The sequence below is a fragment of the Pseudophryne corroboree genome, chromosome 6, assembly GCF_028390025.1.
Source record: "Pseudophryne corroboree isolate aPseCor3 chromosome 6, aPseCor3.hap2, whole genome shotgun sequence".
Taxonomy (NCBI): Eukaryota; Metazoa; Chordata; class Amphibia; order Anura; family Myobatrachidae; genus Pseudophryne; species Pseudophryne corroboree.
This window is the reverse complement of record NC_086449.1, coordinates 788,730,557-788,751,019: the sequence shown is the minus strand read 5'-3', so window position 1 is coordinate 788,751,019 and position 20,463 is coordinate 788,730,557. Positions and strand designations below refer to the sequence as shown.

Sequence of the window (20,463 nt, the reverse complement as noted above, 5' to 3'; positions counted from 1 at the left end):
AGTGTAACTCCACCTGTTTGTGACAAACTGAGCTCCCGTGCCTGGAGGCGGGGTTATAGAGGGGGTGGTGCAATGCATCCAGGGAACAGTCAAAGCTTTAGCCTGTTGGTGCCTCGGATCAAGATCCAACTCTACACCCCAATGTATTCCCTGTGGAATCCCAGTGTACCCCGCTGCAGAAAGAGCGGGGTTGTGTGATACGTGACAGGAGGGTGTGGCTGAGAGATGTGCAACAGGGGGAAAAAATAACTGCATCATCATCAGACCTCCGCCATCAATGGCAAAACCATTGACCATCGGTAGCAAACCATCGATGGTTGCTAACCATTAATGGACCATCCCTATAGTACTGATTGAAAGCACTGACGACAAAAACCCAATTGGTGTACAGGGCCAGATATCAGTTGCTGCCAATACACAATGTCAAGTGGCAGTGCTGACTCAGATTATTGGGTTTAGCATCCCAAGCCACACAAGCTGTATTGTCTTGCCCACTTATACTTAAATGAGCAGCAAATGTGCTTTAGTTTTCTTTTTATCATGTACAGTGTTAATATATGCTTCCAAACAGCATGCACAGCAACCTGCGGCTGCAGACAGCGCCCGTCGCACACAGTAGTAAAATTAAAATATACTGTACACTGCAAAACCTCCTCAGAACTCAGCAGTGGGTTTTTTTTTTGTCTATGATACAAATAAAGCTTTGAGTACAAAAAAAAAAAAAAAACAGCCACGAAGCAGTAGTGACAGCAGCTGCACGCAGCTTCCTGCCCGGCAGCCCATCATCATCTGCGCATGCGCAGCAGCCGGGGAGGAGGAGGAGGGAGACATGGCTGAGCTGTATGTCAAACCAGGTGAGAACCAAGCCGTGGAATGGGGACAGTGGGCTGGGGGTGAGACAGCAGCACACCTCCACAGGGCCAGACACGGGTGAGAGGGGTGATAGAGGGAGAATAATAGTGGTAATGTGATTTATAGCTGTATATGGGGACTCAGATAACTTTAGGATTAACTCAGCCAGTGGTTCTTCCTGGGGCGATATAAGTGTGTGTGTATATATATATATTTCTCTATCGTCCTAAGTGGATGCTGGGGTTCCTGAAAGGACCATGGGGAATAGCGGCTCCGCAGGAGACAGGGCACAAAAAAGTAAAGCTTTTACCAGATCAGGTGGTGTGCACTGGCTCCTCCCCCTATGACCCTCCTCCAGACTCCAGTTAGATTTTGTGCCCGAACGAGAAGGGTGCAATCTAGGTGGCTCTCCTAAAGAGCTGCTTAGAGAAAGTTTAGCTTAGGTTTTTTACTTTACAGTGAGTCCTGCTGGCAACAGGATCACTGCAACGAGGGACTTAGGGGAGAAGTAGTGAACTCACCTGCGTGCAGAGTGGATTTGCTGCTTGGCTACTGGACACTAGCTCCAGAGGGACGATCACAGGTACAGCCTGGATGGTCACCGGAGCCGCGCCGCCGGCCCCCTTGCAGACGCTGAAGAGAGAAGAGGTCCAAAATCGGCGGCTGAAGACTCCTGAGTCTTCATAAAGGTAGCGCACAGCACTGCAGCTGTGCGCCATTTTCCTCTCAGCACACTTCACACAACAGTCACTGAGGGTGCAGAGCGCTGGGGGGGGCGCTCTGAGAGGCAAATAAAAACCTTATTAGAGGCAAAAAATACCTCACATATAGCCCACAGAGGCTATATGGAGATATTTAACCCCTGCCTAACTTCAAAAATAGCGGGAGACGAGCCCGCCGTAAAAGGGGCGGGGCCTATCTCCTCAGCACACAGCGCCATTTTCTCTCACAGAAAAGCTGGAGAGAAGGCTCCCAGGCTCTCCCCTGCACTGCACTACAGATACAGGGTTAAAACAGAGAGGGGGGGCACTGATTTTGGCGATATTGTATATATATAAAAGATGCTATAAGGGAGAAACACTTATATAAGGTTGTCCCTATATAATTATAGCGTTTTTGGTGTGTGCTGGCAGACTCTCCCTCTGTCTCCCCAAAGGGCTAGTGGGTCCTGTCCTCTGTCAGAGCATTCCCGGTGTGTGTGCTGTGTGTCGGTACGTGTGTGTCGACATGTATGAGGACGATGTTGGTGAGGAGGCGGAGAAATTGCCTGTAATGGTGATGTCACTCTCTAGGGAGTCGACACCGGAATGGATGGCTTATTTAGAGAATTACGTGAGAATGTCAACACGCTGCAAGGTCGGTTGACGACATGAGACGGCCGACAATCTATTAGGACCGGTCCAGGCGTCTCAGAAACACCGTCAGGGGTTTTAAAAACGCCCATTTACCTCAGTCGGTCGACACAGACACAGACACGGACACTGAATACAGTGTCGACGGTGAATAAACAAACGTATTTCTCATTAGGGCCACACGTTAAGGGCAATGAAGGAGGTGTTACGTGTTTCTGATACTACAAGTACCACAAGAAAGGGTATTATGTGGGAGTGAAAAAACTACCTGTAGTTTTTCCTGAATCAGATAAAATAAAATGAAGTGTGTGATGATGCGTAGGGTTACCCCGATAGCAAATATTGGCGTTATACCCTTTCCCGCCAGAAATTAGGGTACGTTGGGAAACACCCCTTAGGGTGATAAGGCGCTCACACGCTTATCAAGTGGCGTTACCGTCTCCAGATACGGCCGCCCTCAAGGAGCCAGCTGATAGGAAGCTGGAAAAATATCCTAAAAAGTATATACACACATACGGTGGTTATACTGCGACCAGCGATCGCCATCAGCCTGGAGATGCAGTGCTGGGTTGGCTTGGTCGGTTTCCCTGACTGAAAATATTTTATTCATGTAGAGCATTTAATAGGATGCATTCTATATATATGTATGTGAGATGCACAGAGGAATATTTGCTCTCTGGCATCAAGATAAGTGCGTTGTCCATATCTCCCAGAAGATGTCAGGGACACGACAGTGGTCAGGTGATACAGATCCCATACGGCAGATGGAAGTATTGCTGTATAAAGGGAAGGAGTTATTTGGGGGTCGGTCCATCGGACCTGGGGACCACAGCAACAGCTGGGAAATCCAACCTTTTTTACCCCAAGTTACATCTCAGCTAAAAAAGACACCGTCTTTTCAGCCTCAATCTTTCCTTTCCCATGAGGGCATGCAGGCAAAAGGCCAGTCATATCTGCCCAGACATAGAGGTAAGGGAAGTAGACTGCAGCAGGCAGCCCTTTCCCAGGGAAAGAAGCCCTCCACCGCGTCTGCCAAGTCCTCAGCATGACGCTGGGGCCGTGCAAGCGGACTCAAGGTGGGGGGGTAGTCTCAAGAGTCTCAGGGCGCAGTGGGATCACTCGCAAGTTGACCCCTAGATCGTACGAGTATTATCCCAGGGGTAAAGATTGGAGAGTCGAGACATCTTCTCCTCGCAGGTTCCTGAAGTCTGCTTTACCAACGGCTCCCTCCGACAGGGAGGCAGCATTGGAAACAATTCACAAGCTGTATATCCAGCAGGTGATAATCAAAGTACCCCTCCTACGACAAGGAAAAGGGTATTATTTTTCCACACTATATTGTGGTACTGAAGCCAGACGGCTTGGTGACACATAGTCTAAATCTAATATGTTTTGAACACTTACATAAAAGGTTCAAATCGAGATAAAGTCACTCAGAGCAGTGATAGCGAACCGGAAAAAAGGGGACTATATGGTGTCCCTGGACATCAAGGATTACCTCCATGTCCAAATTTTGTCCTTCTCATCAAGGGTACCTCTGGTTCGTGGTACAGAACTGTCAATATCAGTTTCAGACGATGCCGTTTGAATTATCCACGGCACCCCGGGCCTTTTTACCAAGGTAATGGCCGAAAAGATGTTTCTTCAAAGAAAAAAGGCATCTAAATTATCCCTTACTTGCACGACCTAAAAAGGGCAAGTTCCAGAGAACAGTTGGAGGTCGGAAGAGCACTATCTAAAGTAGTTCTTCGACGGCACGACTGGATTCTAAATATTCCAAGAATCGCAGCTGTTTTCCGACGATACGTCTGCTGTTCCTAGGGATGATTCTGGACACGGTTCAGAAAAAGGTTTTTCTTCCCGAGAAAAAAGCCAAGGAGTTATCCGACCTGTCAGGAACCTCCTAAAACCAGGAAAGGTGTCTGTACATCAATGCACAAGAGTCCTGGGAAAAATGGTGGCTTTTTACGAAGCAATTCCATTCGGCAGATTCCATGCAACAATTTTCCAAAGGGATCTGTTGGACAAATGGTCAGGGTCGCATCCTCAGATGCACCTGCGAATAACCCTGTCGCCAAGGACAAGGGTATATCTTCTGTGGTGGTTGCAAAAGGCTCATCTATTGGAGGGCCGCAGATTCGGCATACAGGATTTGATCCTGGTGACCACGGACGCCAGCCTGAGAGGTTGGGGAGCAGTCACACAAGGAAGAAACTTCCAGGGGGTATGGACGAACCTGGAAAAGTCTCTTCACATAAACATTCTGGTACTAAGAGCAATCTAAAATGCTCTAAGCCAGGCGGAACCACTCCTGCAAGGAAAACCGGTGTTGATTCAGTCGGACAACATCACGGCGGTCGCCCATGTAAACAGACAGGGCGGCACAAGAAGCAGGAGTGCAATGGCAGAAGCTGCCAAGATTCTTCGCTGGGCGGAGAATCACGTAATAGCACTGTCAGCAGTGTTCTTCCCGGGCGTGGACAACTGGGAAGCAGACTTCCTCAGCAGACACGATATTCACCCGGGAGAGGGGGGTCTTCATCCAGAAGTCTTCCACATGCTAATAAACTGTTGGGAAAGACCAATGGTAGACATGATGGCGTCTCGCCTCAACAAGAAACTGGACAAGTATTGCGCCAGGTCAAGAGATCCACAGGCAATAGCTGTGGACGCACTGGTAACACCTTGGGTGTACAAATCAGTATATGTGTTTCCTCCTCTGCCTCTCATACCAAAGGTATTGAAGATTATACGGTGAAGAGGAGTAAGAACAATACTAGTGGCTCCGGATTGGCCAAGAAGGACTTGGTACCCGGAACTTCAAGAGTTGGTCACGGACGACCCGTGCCCTCTACTTCTGAGAAGGGACCTGCTACAACAGGGTCCCTGTCTCTTTCAAGACTTACCGCGGCTGCGTTTGACGGCATGGCGGTTGAACGCCAGATCCTAAAAGGGAAAGGCATTCCAGAAGAAGTCATTCCTACCTTGATTAAGGCAAGGAAGGAAGTCACCGCGAAACATTATCACCGCATTTGGCGAAAATATGTCGCGTGGTGCGAGGATCGGAGTGTTCCGACGGAGGAATTTCAACTGGGTCGTTTCCTACATTTCCTACAATCAGGATTGTCTATGGGTCTCAAATTGAGATCTATTAAGGTTCAAATTTCGGCCCTGTCAATATTCTTCCAAAAAGAATTGGCCTCAGTTCCTGAGGTACAGACTTTTGTTAAAGGAGTACTGCATATACAGCCTCCTGTGGTGCCTCCGGTGGCACCGTGGGATCTAAATGTAGTTTTAGATTTCCTCAAATCCCATTGGTTTGAACCATTGAAAAAGGTGGATTTTAAATATCTCACATGGAAAGTGACTATGTTACTGGCCCTGGCTTCCGCCAGGAAAGTATCTGAATTGGCGGCTTTATCTTATAAAAGCCCTTATCTAATCTTCCATTCGGATAGGGCAGAACTGAGGACTCGTCCGCATTTTCTCCCTAAGGTGGTATCAGCGTTTCACCTGAACCAACCTATTGTGGTGCCTGCGGCCACTGGCGACTTGGAGGACTCCAAGTTGTTGGACGTTGTCAGAGCCTTAAAAATATACATTTCAAGGACGGCTGAAGTCAGAAAATCTGACTCGCTGTTGATACTATATGCACACAACAAGTTGGGTGCCCCTGCTTCTAAGCAGACGATTGCTCGTTGGATTTGTAACACAATTCAACTTGCTCATTCTGTGGCAGGCCTGCCACAGCCTAAATCTGTTAAGGCCCATTCCACAAGGAAGGTGGGCTCATCTTGGGCGGCTGCCCGAGGGGTCTCGGCATTACAATTCTGCCGAGCAGCTACGTGGTCGGGGGAAAACACGTTTGTAAAATTCTACAAATTTGATACCCTGGCAAAAGAGGACTTGGAATTCTCTCATTCGGTGCTGCAGAGTCATCCGCACTCTCCCGCCCGTTTGGGAGCTTTGGTATAATCCCCATGGTCCTTTCAGGAACCCCAGCATCCACTTAGGACGATAGAGAAAATAAGAATTTACTTACCGATAATTCTATTTCTCGGAGTCCGTAGTGGATGCTGGGCGCCCATCCCAAGTGCGGATTATCTGCAATACTGTACATAGTTATTGTTAACAAATTCGGGTTATATTGTTAAGGAGCCATCTTTAAGAGGCTCTTTCTGTTATCATACTGTTAACTGGGTTTAGATCACAAGTTGTACGGTGTGATTGGTGTGGCTGGTATGAGTCTTACCCGGGATTCAAATTGCCTCCCTTATTGTGTACGCTCGTCCGGGCACAGTACCTAACTGGAGTCTGGAGGAGGGTCATAGGGGGAGGAGCCAGTGCACACCACCTGATCTGGTAAAAGCTTTACTTTTTTGTGCCCTGTCTCCTGCGGAGCCGCTATTCCCCATGGTCCTTTCAGGAACCCCAGCATCCACTACGGACTCCGAGAAATAGAATTATCGGTAAGTAAATTCTTATTATATATATATATATATATATATATATATATATATATAGTGGTTATAAGCTACATATGAGAGAGAAGTGCATCATAAACAATTTTTCTCTTACGTCCTAGAGGATGCTGGGGACTCCGTAAGGACCATGGGGTATAGACGGGCTCCGCAGGAGACATGGGCACTATAAAGAACTTTTAGTATGGGTGTGCACTGGCTCCTCCCTCTATGCCCCTCCTCCAGACCTCAGTTAGAGAACTGTGCCCAGAGGAGACTGGGTGCATTACAGGGGAGCTCTCCAGAGTTTCTCTAAATAAAGAATTTTGTTAGTTTTTTATTTTCAGGGAGCACTGCTGGCAACAGGCTCCCTGCATCGTGGGACTGAGGAGAGAGAAGCAGACCTACTTAAGTGATAGGCTCTGCTTCTTAGGCTACTGGACACCATTAGCTCCAGAGGGAGTCAGAACGCAGGTCTCACCCCGCAGTTCGTCCCGGAGCCGCGCCGCCGTCCTCGCAGAGCCAGAAGATAGAAGCTGGGTGAGTATAAGAAGAAAAGAAGGCTTCAAGGCGGCAGAAGACTTCAGATCTTCACTGAGGTAAGCGCGCAGCGTTAACGTTGCGCGCCATTGCTCCCACACAAGACACACACACGGAACAGGCACTGATGGGTGCAGGACGCAGGGGGGGAGCCCTGGGCAGCAATAAACCTCGGGTAGGGCTTTTCTGGGTACATTAGGCTGCGGAGACAGTAAATGTAAAGATCCCCCGCCATTTTTTACATATTGAAGCGGGACCGAAGCCCGCCGCTGGAGGGGCCGGAGCTTGATCCCTCAGCACTAACAGCGCCATTTTCTCCACAGAACGCTGCAGAGAAGCTGGCTCCCCGGTCTCTCCCCTGCTGAACTCGGTGACAGAGGGCTGAAAAAGAGGGGGGGGCAATTTTCTAGGCGCAGTGAGTTTTACACATTGTTTGTGCATAAGAAAAGCGCTATCTGGTGATTTTCCAGTGTTAACTAGGCTAGGCGCTGGGTGTCTGCTGGCATACTCTCTCTCTGTCTCTTCAAAGGGCCTTGTTGGGGAATTGTCCCCTTATAGATATATCCCTGTGTGTGTGGGGGTGTCGGTACGTACGTGTCGGCATGTCTGAGGCTGAAGGCTCGTCCAAGGAGGAGGTGGAGCGAATGAGTGGTGTGTCTCCGTCGGCAACGCCGACTCATGAATGGATGGACATGTGGCATATGTTAAATGCAAGTGTGGCCTCATTACTTAAGAGACTGGACCTGGCAGAGTCCAGGGAAAAAGCTGGGAGTCAATCCACAGATTGGTCTAGGTCACAGGGCCCATCTGGGTCGCAAAAACGTCCCCTATCCCAAATAGCTGACACTGATACTGACACGGATTCTGATTCCAGTGTCGACTACGATGATGCAAGATTGCACCCAAGGGTGGCTAAAGGTATTCAGTGTATGATTATTGCAATGAAAGAGGTTTTGCATATCACAGATGACCCCTCTGTCCCTGACACGAGGGTACGCATGTATAATGAAAAGAAACCTGAGGTCACCTTTCCCCCTTCTCATGAGCTGAACGAGTTGTTTGAAAAAGCTTGGGAAACTCCAGATAAGAAACGGCAGATTCCCAAAAGGATTCTTATGGCGTATCCTTTCCCTGCTCAGGACAGGGTGCGTTGGGAATCCTCTCCCAGGGTGGACAAGGCTTTGACGCGCATGTCCAAGAAGGTGGCGCTACCGTCTCCAGACACGGCAGCCCTCAAGGATCCTGCTGATCGCAGACAGGAGACTACTTTAAAGTCTATTTATGCGCATACAGGTGTTTTGCTCAGACCGGCAATAGCATCGGCATGGGTATGTAGCGCAGTTGCAGCATGGACGGATACCTTGTCAGATAGCCGTGATACCCTAGACAGGGATACCATTTTATTAACATTAGCTCACATTAAAGACGCGGTCTTATTTATGAGGGACGCTCAAAGAGACGTTGGGCTGCTGGGTTCCAGAGCCAATGCCATGGCTATTTCTGCGAGGCGAGCTCTATGGACCCGCCAATGGACGGGTGACGCAGACTCCAAGAAACATATGGAGGTTTTACCTTACAAGGGTGAAGTGTTGTTTGGGGAAGGGCTCACGGACCTGGTTGCCACAGCTACCGCGGGTAAATTTACCTTTTTACCTTTTGTTCCCCAACAGCAAAAGAAAACTCCACAGTATCAGATGCATTCTTTTCGGTCGCATAAGGCCAGAAGAGGTCGGGGCTCCTCTTTCCTTGCCAGAGGTAAGGGTAAAGGCAAAAGAACGCCAGCGTTGGCTAGCTCCCAGGAGCAAAAGTCCTCCCCGGCTTCTACTAAATCCACCGCATGACGCTGGGGCTCCCCTAAGGGAATCCGCACCGGTGGGGGCACGTCTTCGACTTTTCAGCCGAATCTGGGTTCTTTCAGAAGTGGATCCTTGGGCAATTGAAATTGTTTCCCAGGGCTACAAGCTGGAATTCGAAGAGGTGCCCCCCCCCGACGATTTTTCAAGTCGGCCTTGCCAGCTTCGCCGCCGGAAAGGGAGGTAGTGTTAGCTGCAATTCAAAAGCTGTGTCAACAGCAAGTGGTGGTCAAGGTTCCCCTGGTTCAACAGGGAAAAGGGTATTATTCAACCCTGTTTGTGGTCCCGAAGCCGGATGGTTCGGTCAGACCCATTTTAAATCTGAAATCCCTAAACCTGTACTTGAAAAAGTTCAAATTCAAGATGGAATCACTCCGAGAGGTCATATCCAGCCTGGAAGCGGGGGATTTTATGGTGTCACTAGACATAAAGGATGCATACCTTCATGTCCCCATATACCCTCCTCATCAGGAATACCTGAGATTCGCTGTACAGGACTGTCATTACCAGTTTCAGACGTTGCCGTTTGGGCTTTCCACGGCGCCGAGGATTTTCACCAAGGTGATGGCAGAGATGAGGGTGCTCCTGCGCAGGCAGGGAGTCACAATTATCCCGTACTTGGACGATCTCCTGATAAAGGCGAGATCGAGAGACAAATTGCTGGAGAGCGTGTCGCTCTCCTTGAAAGTGCTGCAACAGCACGGTTGGATTCTCAATCTGCCAAAGTCGCAGTTGGTTCCAACGACTCGGCTATCGTTCCTAGGCATGATTCTGGACACGGAACAAAAGCGGGTTTTTCTTCCATTGGAAAAAGCCCAGGATCTCCAGAACATGGTCAGAGACCTGCTAAAACCAAAAAGAGTGTCTGTTCATCAATGCACTCAAGTTCTGGGAAAAATGGTGGCAGCCTACGAGGCCATCCCCTTCGGCAGGTTTCATGCGAGGACTTTTCAGTGGGACCTTCTGGACAAGTGGTCCGCGTCTCATCTACAAATACATCAGAAAATAACCCTGTCCCCCAGGGCCAGGGTGTCTCTCCTGTGGTGGCTGCAGAGTGCTCACCTTCTAGAGGGTTGCAGGTTTGGCATTCAAGACTGGGTTCTGGTGACCACGGACGCGAGCCTCCGAGGATGGGGAGCAGTCACACAAGGAAGAAATTTTCAAGGAATATGGTCAAGCCAAGAGGCTTGCCTGCACATCAACATACTGGAATTAAGGGCCATATACAACGGCCTACGACAAGCGAAGGATCTTCTTCGGGGCCTCCCGGTTCTGATTCAATCAGACAACGTCACAGCCGTGGCTCATGTAAACCGCCAAGGCGGGACAAGGAGCAGAGTGGCGATGGCGGAAGCCACCAGGATTCTTCGCTGGGCGGAAAATCACGTAAGCGCTCTGTCGGCGGTCTTCATTCCGGGAGTGGACAACTGGGAAGCAGACTTCCTCAGCAGACACGATCTCCATCCAGGAGAGTGGGGACTTCATCAAGAAGTTTTTGCAGAGATAACAGGTCTTTGGGGAATTCCTCAAATAGACATGATGGCGTCACGCCTCAACAAGAAGCTTCGGAGGTATTGTGACGCCCTAGTGACACCATGGGTGTTTCGGTCGGTCTATGTGTTTCCTCCTCTTCCTCTCATCTCAAAAATATTGAGACTCATAAGACAAAAGAGAGTGCAGGCAATACTCATTGTCCCAGATTGGCCTCGAAGGGCCTGGTACTCAGATCTTCAGGAAATGCTCACAGAAGATCCGTGGCCTCTTCCTCTCAGGGAGGACCTGTTACAGCAGGGGCCATGTGTGTTCCAAGACTTACCGCGGTTACGTTTGACGGCATGGCGGTTGAACACCGGATCCTAGCTGAGAAAGGTATTCCGGAGGAATTCATCCCTACTCTCCTCAAGGCTAGGAAGGAGGTGACGGCAAAGCATTATCACCGTATCTGGAGGAAGTATGTATCTTGGTGTGAAGCCAAGAATGCTCCTATGGAAGATTTCCATCTGGGACGTTTTCTCCACTTTCTACAGACAGGAGTGGATATGGGCCTGAAGTTAGGCTCTATTAAGGTTCAGATTTCGGCCCTGTCTATCTTCTTTCAGAGAGAATTGGCTTCTCTCCCAGAGGTTCAGACGTTTGTGAAGGGAGTGCTGCACATCCAGCCACCTTTTGTGCCCCCAGTGGCACCGTGGGACCTTAACGTGGTCTTAAACTTCCTGAAGTCTCACTGGTTTGAACCTCTTCAAACAGTTGAATTAAAATTTCTCACATGGAAGGTGGTCGTGTTATTGGCCTTGGCATCTGCAAGGCGGGTGTCCGAATTGGCGGCCTTGTCCCACAAGAGCCCCTATTTGATTTTCCATGTGGATAGAGCTGAGTTGAGGACGCGTCCTCAGTTTTTGCCTAAGGTGGTTTCTTCATTTCATATGAACCAACCTATTGTGGTGCCTGTGGCTACGGGGGACTGGGAGGACTCCCAAGTCCCTGGATGTAGTCAGGGCCTTAAAGATTTATGTAGCCAGGACGGCTAGGGTTAGGAAAACAGAGGATCTGTTTGTCCTGTATGCAGCCAACAAGGTTGGCGCTCCTGCTTCTAAGCAGACTATTGCTCGCTGGATCTGTAACACGATTCAGCAGGCTCATTCTTCGGCTGGATTGCCGTTACCAAATTCAGTAAAGGCCCATTCCACTAGGAAGGTGGGCTCTTCTTGGGCGGCTGCCCGAGGCGTCTCGGCATTACAACTTTGCCGAGCAGCAACTTGGTCGGGTTCAAACACTTTTGCAAAGTGCTACAAGTTTGATACCCTGGCTGAGGAGGACCTTCCGTTTGCTCAGTCGGTGCTGCAGAGTCATCCGCACTCTCCCGCCCGGTTTGGAGCTTTGGTATAAACCCCATGGTCCTTACGGAGTCCCCAGCATCCTCTAGGACGTAAGAGAAAATAAGATTTTAAACCTACCGGTAAATCTTTTTCTCCTAGTCCGTAGAGGATGCTGGGCGCCCGTCCCAGTGCGGACTAAATCTGCAAGACTTGTATATAGTTATTGCTTTCATAAGGGTTATGTTGCAGTTGGAATCGGTATTTAACTGATACTGTTTTTTGTTCATACTGTTGACTGGTTGTGTATATTCCAGGTTATATGGTATGATTGGTGTGGGCTGGTATGAATCTTGCCCTTAGATTAACAAAATCCTTTCCTCGTATTGTCCATCTCCTCTGGGCACAGTTCTTTAACTGAGGTCTGGAGGAGGGGCATAGAGGGAGGAGCCAGTGCACACCCATACTAAAAGTTCTTTATAGTGCCCATGTCTCCTGCGGAGCCCGTCTATACCCCATGGTCCTTATGGAGTCCCCAGCATCCTCTACGGACTAGGAGAAAAAGATTTACCGGTAGGTTTAAAATCTTATTATTTAACATAGTAATGAGAGACGATTGGAGTTCTGCATCTTCAGAAGTCAAGTAACTCTGAAGAGCTTGCACTCTAACCCATGTTCCATTTTAGTGCCCGGCGTACTTTCAGTTTGATGATCATCTGCCTTCTTGTACTACGTTGCATGACTGTATGGTCTGCTTTCGGCTGGCTACACACTGGAAGGACCAGCAACCGTTCCGGTTTTACTGACGATTTCCCTTGCGTCCAGAACAAGTGGGATTTGTGCGTCCACACACTGCAGTCTTCCTAACAGCTGATCGATCTATCGCATTGTTTGGTCACATGCGATTTATCGTTGCTCCTGTACACACTAGAACAACCTTCCTGCCACTCCGTTCTAGGGATTGGCATGCAAGTGATGTCAAAGCGTTTCGGTATATGGTTCGTCGTCCGGTTTGCTGTACACACTGCATGGTAGATGCCAAATGGCTAGTGATATTACTAGGTTACATCTAACCTGACGACGTCACATGTTACCGTGGGTCACACGCTGAGCGATGTAGGCAATTTGTCATTACGAGACCGCAAGATAAGCCGACATAGCTTCAGTGTGTACTTGGCTTTAGTGTAGGAAGTATTGGGCATGGCTCTTGGTCACACGCAGCCCCTATGCAGCTGCTTATAGCTCCTTTTAGCAAACTGTTCATCTTTGCGATTCAGAGTTAGATGAATGACAGTTGCATTCGATTCTGAGTCGTAGATATGCCAAGAGACACCTATTTAGTATGGATTCCTTGCAGCCAGCATAGGGTACGTGCTAGAGCCAATATTAGGGATGACAGGTTGTGAATGTTAGCAGCAGGACGCAACCTGTGAAGGCGTGTGTATAGTCACATCGGCATATCCGTATCCTGAACGCGGCCACATAAGTTTCGGTATGTGACTCAGAATCGGGCCTGTAAGTGCTTTTAGGCTGGCGAGGATGAGATGTCGTTTCTGAGGTTTATGAAAATCTGGTGGAATTCTGTGCGATGGCCATGCAGTGCCTCAGAAAAGGGCAGATGAGATTGGCCACCGTGGGAGACCATAAAGTGCGCAGCTGGACGTTTTGATGATGTCAGGTGGAGCATTGCTCCGTATTGAATTCCCCTCCCCCCCCCCCCCCCCCCCCCCCCTTCCCGCAGGAGCTACAGTGATTGCAAAAAATATTGACTGTACCTGCAGAGTAATTAAATTATCTTTGTATTTTGTGTTTTTCCCCCCCCCAACAGGCAACAAAGAGAGGGGTTGGAATGACCCTCCCCAGTTCTCATACGGCTTGCAGACCTCGGGAAGTGGAAAACGCACACCTCTGAATAAGAGAGTGCCTGCTCCGTTACAAGGTCCTCTCTCAGGTAGGAGGCCCTCAGTAGTCAGTAGTAGACTCTCCAGCGCTGACTCAGAGTAAACATTGTGAATCGTAATCCCAGTGCAACGCAATGTGATTGCCGAGTGAGTCATCGTTCAGTCAAGGAAGACCCACAGCAGTACCTTGAAGTCATATTTTCCTCACATCGGAGGTTAATTACTAAGCTAAGTATTACGCTGGCCACACACTGCACAAGGATCGTATAAACCAGCCAACCAAATGAGTGGATTGAATGATTATTGTCCTGCGTACGGCCTGAATGATCATCATCACAGCCTAGATTGTGTGATTTGGTTATCACACCTGTTCAGTGCACCCAAGCGTCTTTCCACCAACTTCAGGCTGTGATTGGGGATAGCTTTCCACTAATGGGCTCTACACACTTGCCGATGTGTATGAGCGATATGAACGATCTCGTTCAGTAATGAACGATAAATCATTCATATTGCTCAGAGTGTATGCACCAACGATGAATGAGGTGTGTCCCCGCGGTCGTTCATCGTTGGTTTTCCCTCGTTTAGCATAACAAGCCATTTTGGACGATGGTCGTTAATCGTTGAATACGAGCATAATCCAAATCGGAATCATCGCCAAGTGTGTAGGGCCCCTTTAAGAGAATCTCCGGATGGGGCAGCTATGTCCGTGTCAGCTGCACTATTTCTGTCAGTCTTTGCCCAGCTGAAGTGAGCTTTAATACAAAGTAACCAGCCAGATTTTATATGTTGCTTTATTAGCCATTGCAACATGTTTCCTTTCCGCTTTAGGTCCTCCGGCGCCGCAGTCCCTTTCAGCTTCCACCCCACCAAAGATGCCTCCTTTGTGCCCTGTGGGTGGCACTGGTCCCTCTCCTGCAGGACAGGTGATGTCACCGCTGAGAACAGATGGCACCAAGCAGTGTTCCGGTCACACAGACTCCGACGTTCCTGTAGATCTATTGGACGTTTTGTCTCCACTGAACCAGACCTTGGGGGCCTGCAAAGATTTAATCAAGGTGATTCTAATTCTGTTCCAAGTACAGTATATCATTCATCGCCAGTTACTTTTGTTATTTCATCACCTAGGAAGAAAAATCATGCTATACATTCTTTATTAACATTTGACTATAGATCTTTTTCTGTTGTCTGTTTTTCTCTCCATGTTCTTGCCGCTACTCTGTAATGATAGGGATGTTCTTTATAAAACGTATGGAAATGACAGGCGTAGCAGACTGTCTGGTGGCTTACATTAATTTTGTGTACAGGAAAAAGGCGGTAATTACTAATGTTCCTCTCGTCATGTGAGAGATCAGTTAAGCTGGTCCGTTAAACCACTATTGGACAGATATGTGTTTATATATTATTTAATTGGTTTGCGAGTTTAAGAATCTGCTCAAAATCGTAGGTAATTAATATAATGCTGCTGTTTTATTAGTTTTATACATTATTACTTCAGTGTAGACTTTGGGGTCTCTCATGTTTGTTATTTGACCCATGGGGTTCTGGCAAAAAAAAAAAACAGGCGATGTAACGCGTTGGGTATGGGATCACGGCGGTCACCATACGGACGCTGGGATCGCATTGTCAGAGGTCAGGATTCCGGCGTAGGTATCCTGACCCTCGGGATCCCGACTCCCGGCAGTGTAACTGTATCCCGATGTAACGTGTCCCTTTTGGGCCCCCGCTGCAACTTAGAGGTCACTTAGACACTCTCTGTAGGAATGAATGTGGCTACGCTGATTGGTCAGGACATGGGACCTGCCGGCTAACTGACCAATCAGCGCGTCCCCATTCCTTACTATGTAGAGTATCTGCAAGGAGTCCAACCATCACTCAGAAATTGCCTCGCATAATTCTGTAAATTTTCGGAGACCATTCGTTCATTTCTCTAGTTTGTTCAACCTTGCTGAAATTGACGCACATACAGTACATTTATTTGGGATCCGGTCTGAAGATCGACAATGTTTAGGTCGACAGGGTTTCTAGGTCGACAGGGTTTCTAGGTCGACATGTTCTAGGTCGACAGGTCGACATGAGTTTTTAAAAAAAAAAATTATTTTTTGTGAACTTTTTCTTACTTAACGATCCACGCAGACTATGATTTGTATTAGTAACCTGTGCCGAGCGCAGGGGTAGCGGAGCGAGGCATGCGAGGGGACACGGTGCGCTAATTAGGCTTCCCGGTCACTGTACGGAGGAAACGACACCAAAAAACCATGAAAAACTCATGTCGACCTTTTGACCTGTCGACCTAGAACATGTCACCCTATAAACCCTGTCGACCTTCAAACCCTGTCGACCTAAACATTGTCGACCTAGACACTGTCGATCTAATGATCCACACCCCATTTATTTAGCCACTGTACAGTAAATAAAAGTGCAAATAAAATTATAATGATGATACTAATATTAATAATAGTAATGATGGATTGCCCCCACTTAATTGTAAATTGTGGCACAACTTCATGTAAATTGTCGCAGGCCCCCTGTTTATTTCTATGGAGAGAGTGTGTGTGTGTGTGTGTGTGTGTGTGTGTGTGTGTGTGTTCAATCCTCACTCAGAAATTGACGCGCAGCGCTTAGAAAGAAAAATGCATTGTCGCACATGCAGTACATTGATTTAGCTTCTGTACAGTCTGTATAAGAAAATAAAAAATAACTAAATCTAAAAGAAATTATTAGTAAAATAAAAAAAGTAATGTATAATATTGTAAAATGTTAGCCCCCCCCTATTCATTTTATAGAGAATGTCCGTAGTGTGTTCAGTATTCACAGATTGTCACTACACACTTACAGTATGTGTCACCCTTCGCTGCTGAAAGTGTCGCACATGCAGTACACGTCCAGTATATAGCTGCTGTAAAAAAAAAAAAGAATTAAAAATAATAAAACAATTTAAAATGAATGAATTCTGAGGATGATGACAGTAATAAAAAAAAAAATTGCACCCCCCCCACCCCCCCCCCCAGCTTAATTGTACATTGCCGCAGGCTTCCCGTTGACTTCTAAATAAAGTTAAACATGGCGGGACAAATACTCCCCACAGACACTCTTGTCTGCCCATTTATTATACAGGGTCTTGCACATTAGTTATTTGGATTACTGCATGTTCACCTCTGCGACTGATTACTGTCCTACAGGATTGTCCGCCAGTCAGGGCCGCTGTGCTGTTGTATACAGGGGTTCAGTAGGATTTACCGACTGTCATAATCCTGACAGCCATTGGCCTACCGCCAAAATACCGACATTCATTATGCCGACATGGTTAGAATACTAACATTTGACATGCCGATATGTCAAAATACCGACATGAGTTTTTCTGTGTTTTTTTGTGTGTGTGTCAATGTCGACATAGGTCAACATGGACATCGTCTAAGTGTACCGCGTCCCCTCGCGGTGCTTCGGGCACACTATTATATTCCCCCTCCAGGTCCACTGGGATGATAAAGTATGAACAAGTCTGTTTTTGGGCAAAAATTCCTTAAAAACGCATGTCTGCATTTTCATATGCGGCATTTCAAATGTAGGTATGCTGACGGTCTGCTTTTTGAACATGTCGGCATAATGAATGTTAATATTTCGACTGTCAATGGGTGTCGGGATTATGACAGTCTGTATTGTGTCCGTCGGTAAATCATACTGCTACCTGGATACGGTATTGTAGTTCTCATCAGAGGGGCACCGGCCACCTAGTGGTCAAGTTGTGTACTGTAGGGTGTGGACACTTGTGTTTTAGGGCACCTACCCGTGACTTTTTCACAAATTTTGCATGCTGCAGCAGAGATCCCCATTTGGCGCGAGTTGAGCCACAGTGTATAAATAGACAGGATAAACAACCAATGTGTCGCTTATCTTTTAGCACAAGATACATAAAAATAACTATTTTCTTGTGCTTTCCCTGTAGAATGCAATTGGGCAACCACCAGGGAGTGTTGTAAATGTCACCATGTCATTGTTGTCCCCCCCCCCCTTCACTGTACATTTAATGACTGGAGTGTTGGAAGGCTAAATATAGTATCAAGGGTACTATAATGGAAACTACTGAGGAGGAAAGGGATTTAGGAGTCACTATTTCACTTTCAAGTGACTTGAAGGCAGGAAAGCAATGCAACAAAGCAATGAGAAAGGCAAGTCAGATGCTTGGTTGCATAGGGAGAGGAATCAGTAGTAGGAAAAAAGAAGTGATAATGCCACTGTATAGGTCATTGGTACGGCCCCATCTGGAATACTGTGTCCAGTTCTGGAGACCATATCTCCAGAAGGATATAAATACATTAGAGAGTGTACAAAGAAGGGCAACTAAAATGGTGCATGGCCTACATCACAAAACGTACCCGGAAAGGCTAAAAGATCTTAACATGTATAGTTTGGAGGAGAGAAGGGAAAGGGGGGACATAATAGAAACTTTCAAATATATCAAGGGTCTTAACAAAGTTCAGGAGGGAAACATTCTTCAAAGGAGAAATATTAGAACTCGAGGACATACACTGAAACTGGAGGGGGGGAGGTTCAGGGGAAATTTAAGGAAAAATTACTTCACAGAAAGGGTAGTGGATAAGTGGAATAGTCTCCCATCAGAGGTGGTAGAGGCTAAGACTGTAGAGCAATTTTAGACATGCTTGGGATAGGCATATGAATATCCTTACAAAGAATTAAGGTTCAAAAAGGGTTTAGATTACCTAAAGGATAAAAAAAAGGGGCAGACTAGATGAGCCAAGTGGTTCTTATCTGCCGTCAAATTCTATGTTTCTATATGTTTTCCAGAAACAAGTGTATGCTGACATTGGGCGGAGGCTGACCTTGCTGGAGGAAATGTGGACCAGTGAGAAGCTGTCTCCTTCTGTGTGCAAGAGAATGGGTGTATTAGTGAGAGGTAAGCGAACCTCCTGCGTGCTATGAATAGAGCACTTGCTGCTTTTGTCTTTGAGAAACAAAATCTATCTTTTGAACCTATGGAAATCCCAACACAAGGCCTCAGCCATAGCTGTCACTTATCATGTCTGGGCCACTGAGTCCATCTCTTGGTGACTGCAGGTTGGGTTTTTCATGTGGTGTCCCCTGTGGTGAGCATAGGAAGAGCGCCTGTTTGAATTGAGTAAATTTTGCATCATTTTTTGATTGCCCACCTGGGTGCACCAGCTGTTTCGGAGATGGATGTCAGCATGAAGTACTGTGCAGTCCACCCAATGCTAGCAGTGCTTTGTATCACATGGCCGTAGTCCTGTACAGTGTTGGAAGGTGGAGGTACTTTGGTTTCCCCCAATGCCCCGAGCCATGCCCGTGAACGTACAGGTGTTACAAACGGCTGGAATAGGGAAAACGGTGGTGCACATTCTGCCATTTTTGCCTAGGTTGGTGGAACGCTTGTTCTTTGTGTATTATAAGTAGCACTCCAGTAAATATCTCGCTATTTTTCAGAGCTGAAGTGTCAGAACTGGGATTCCGCCGACGAAATCCACAGGTCTCTTATGGTAGATCACGTCAATGAAGTCGGGCAGTGGATGGTGGGAGTAAAACGTTTGATTGCAGAAGCTCGAAATTTACCTCAGGATACTCTGCCTTCAGAAGATGACACACCAACAGACCGCACCGCGGACAGTGTTAACCAGGAGTGTTAGGAAGCCGGTTTAATAGGTGTCGTCAAGTATTGCTATGCAGTTGGTTGGTACATAGTATCAAATTATTCTATTTACCAATTACCACCCTAGTGTTCTTATTCATGTTTTGGTATCCCCCCCCCCCCTCCTCCCATAGTAACTGTCTTAAATTATACCTGTCACATACATACATTACAGGCAGCCATCTTGTTTGCCGGGCCAGAGTTCCTGGAGATTGCAGCCTATAATTTCACAAGGACCCATGACACTACTGTGGCCATTCATGGTTCATCCCACAGAATGGTTTCCCTCCACTCTGCACTTTAATGTGTTTACCCACTGCTGCTACAGACCTATGGAAAACGTAACCGATCCACGATTTCTGAGCCACTACTGGCTATGAAGGAAACCAAGACCATATCCTGTTCCTACTTGGAATTCAAGTTAAATGCTTAGTTTCTCACAGGAACCTGAAGATAACGCTGGCTAACTTTTTATATACAGTGAAAGCACTAAAATATTGCAGTTGAGTGATTTTAGATGATGGAATCTGGTTTCACCATCGGAATATTTGAGAGTTTGTATCGCCTTTGCTGTGGAAACTGCACCTTTATTTTATTGGAATAATTCTGTTATTTTTAAATAAATTTGGTTACAATTGTAAATGTGTTCTATATATTTTTATTTAGGTTGATTAGAAAAAAATACAATAAATTCCCCACACCAATTAACCCTGCTATTTATCTGAAAAAGTGTGGTCTATCTTGGATACTGGCTATGTTGGCCGCTTGTCCCATGTATTTCTAGAATGCCTTCTCTATGTACCTGACCACGTATAAATAAAGAATTTCAAAAAAAAAAATACAATAAAAAAATAAGAGCAAAAATCAAATAAAGCGATTATTCTGTAGGCAAATGCAGGATAAAGAGCTCCGAAGTAAGACGTTAATCCAGTGACACGCATTTAATTAAGACCTGATCGCTCTTCTACGAATTTGCAGAGGTTTGCGATCGGATAGTCGCCGCCCACATAGACTGAATATCCGCCCCGTAGGC

The 20,463-nt window shown here is 47.1% G+C and overlaps 1 protein-coding gene across 1 annotated transcript; it reads left to right on the top strand.

Moving 5' to 3' along the window:
- The first annotated feature begins 741 nt into the window (after nt 1-741).
- SRA1 (steroid receptor RNA activator 1) lies at nt 742-20,072 on the top strand. Its single transcript, XM_063928768.1, has 5 exons — nt 742-854; nt 13,699-13,821; nt 14,600-14,826; nt 18,575-18,683; nt 19,229-20,072. Exons 1-5 carry the CDS (start codon nt 830-832, stop codon nt 19,426-19,428), a joined length of 684 nt encoding a protein of 227 aa, XP_063784838.1. The 5' UTR covers nt 742-829; the 3' UTR covers nt 19,429-20,072.
- Nucleotides 20,073-20,463: the final 391 nt, after the last annotated feature.

What these genes read in the sequence shown, in the direction of transcription:
- SRA1 (XM_063928768.1), top strand. Translation starts at nt 830, where the DNA reads ATGGCTGAGCTGTATGTCAAACCAG. An exon ending in GTTACAAGGTCCTCTCTCAG is followed by an intron (nt 13,822 to 14,599) that starts GTAGGAGGCCCT and finishes TTTCCGCTTTAG; the next exon opens with GTCCTCCGGCGCCGCAGTCC. An exon ending in AATGGGTGTATTAGTGAGAG is followed by an intron (nt 18,684 to 19,228) that starts GTAAGCGAACCT and finishes GCTATTTTTCAG; the next exon opens with AGCTGAAGTGTCAGAACTGG.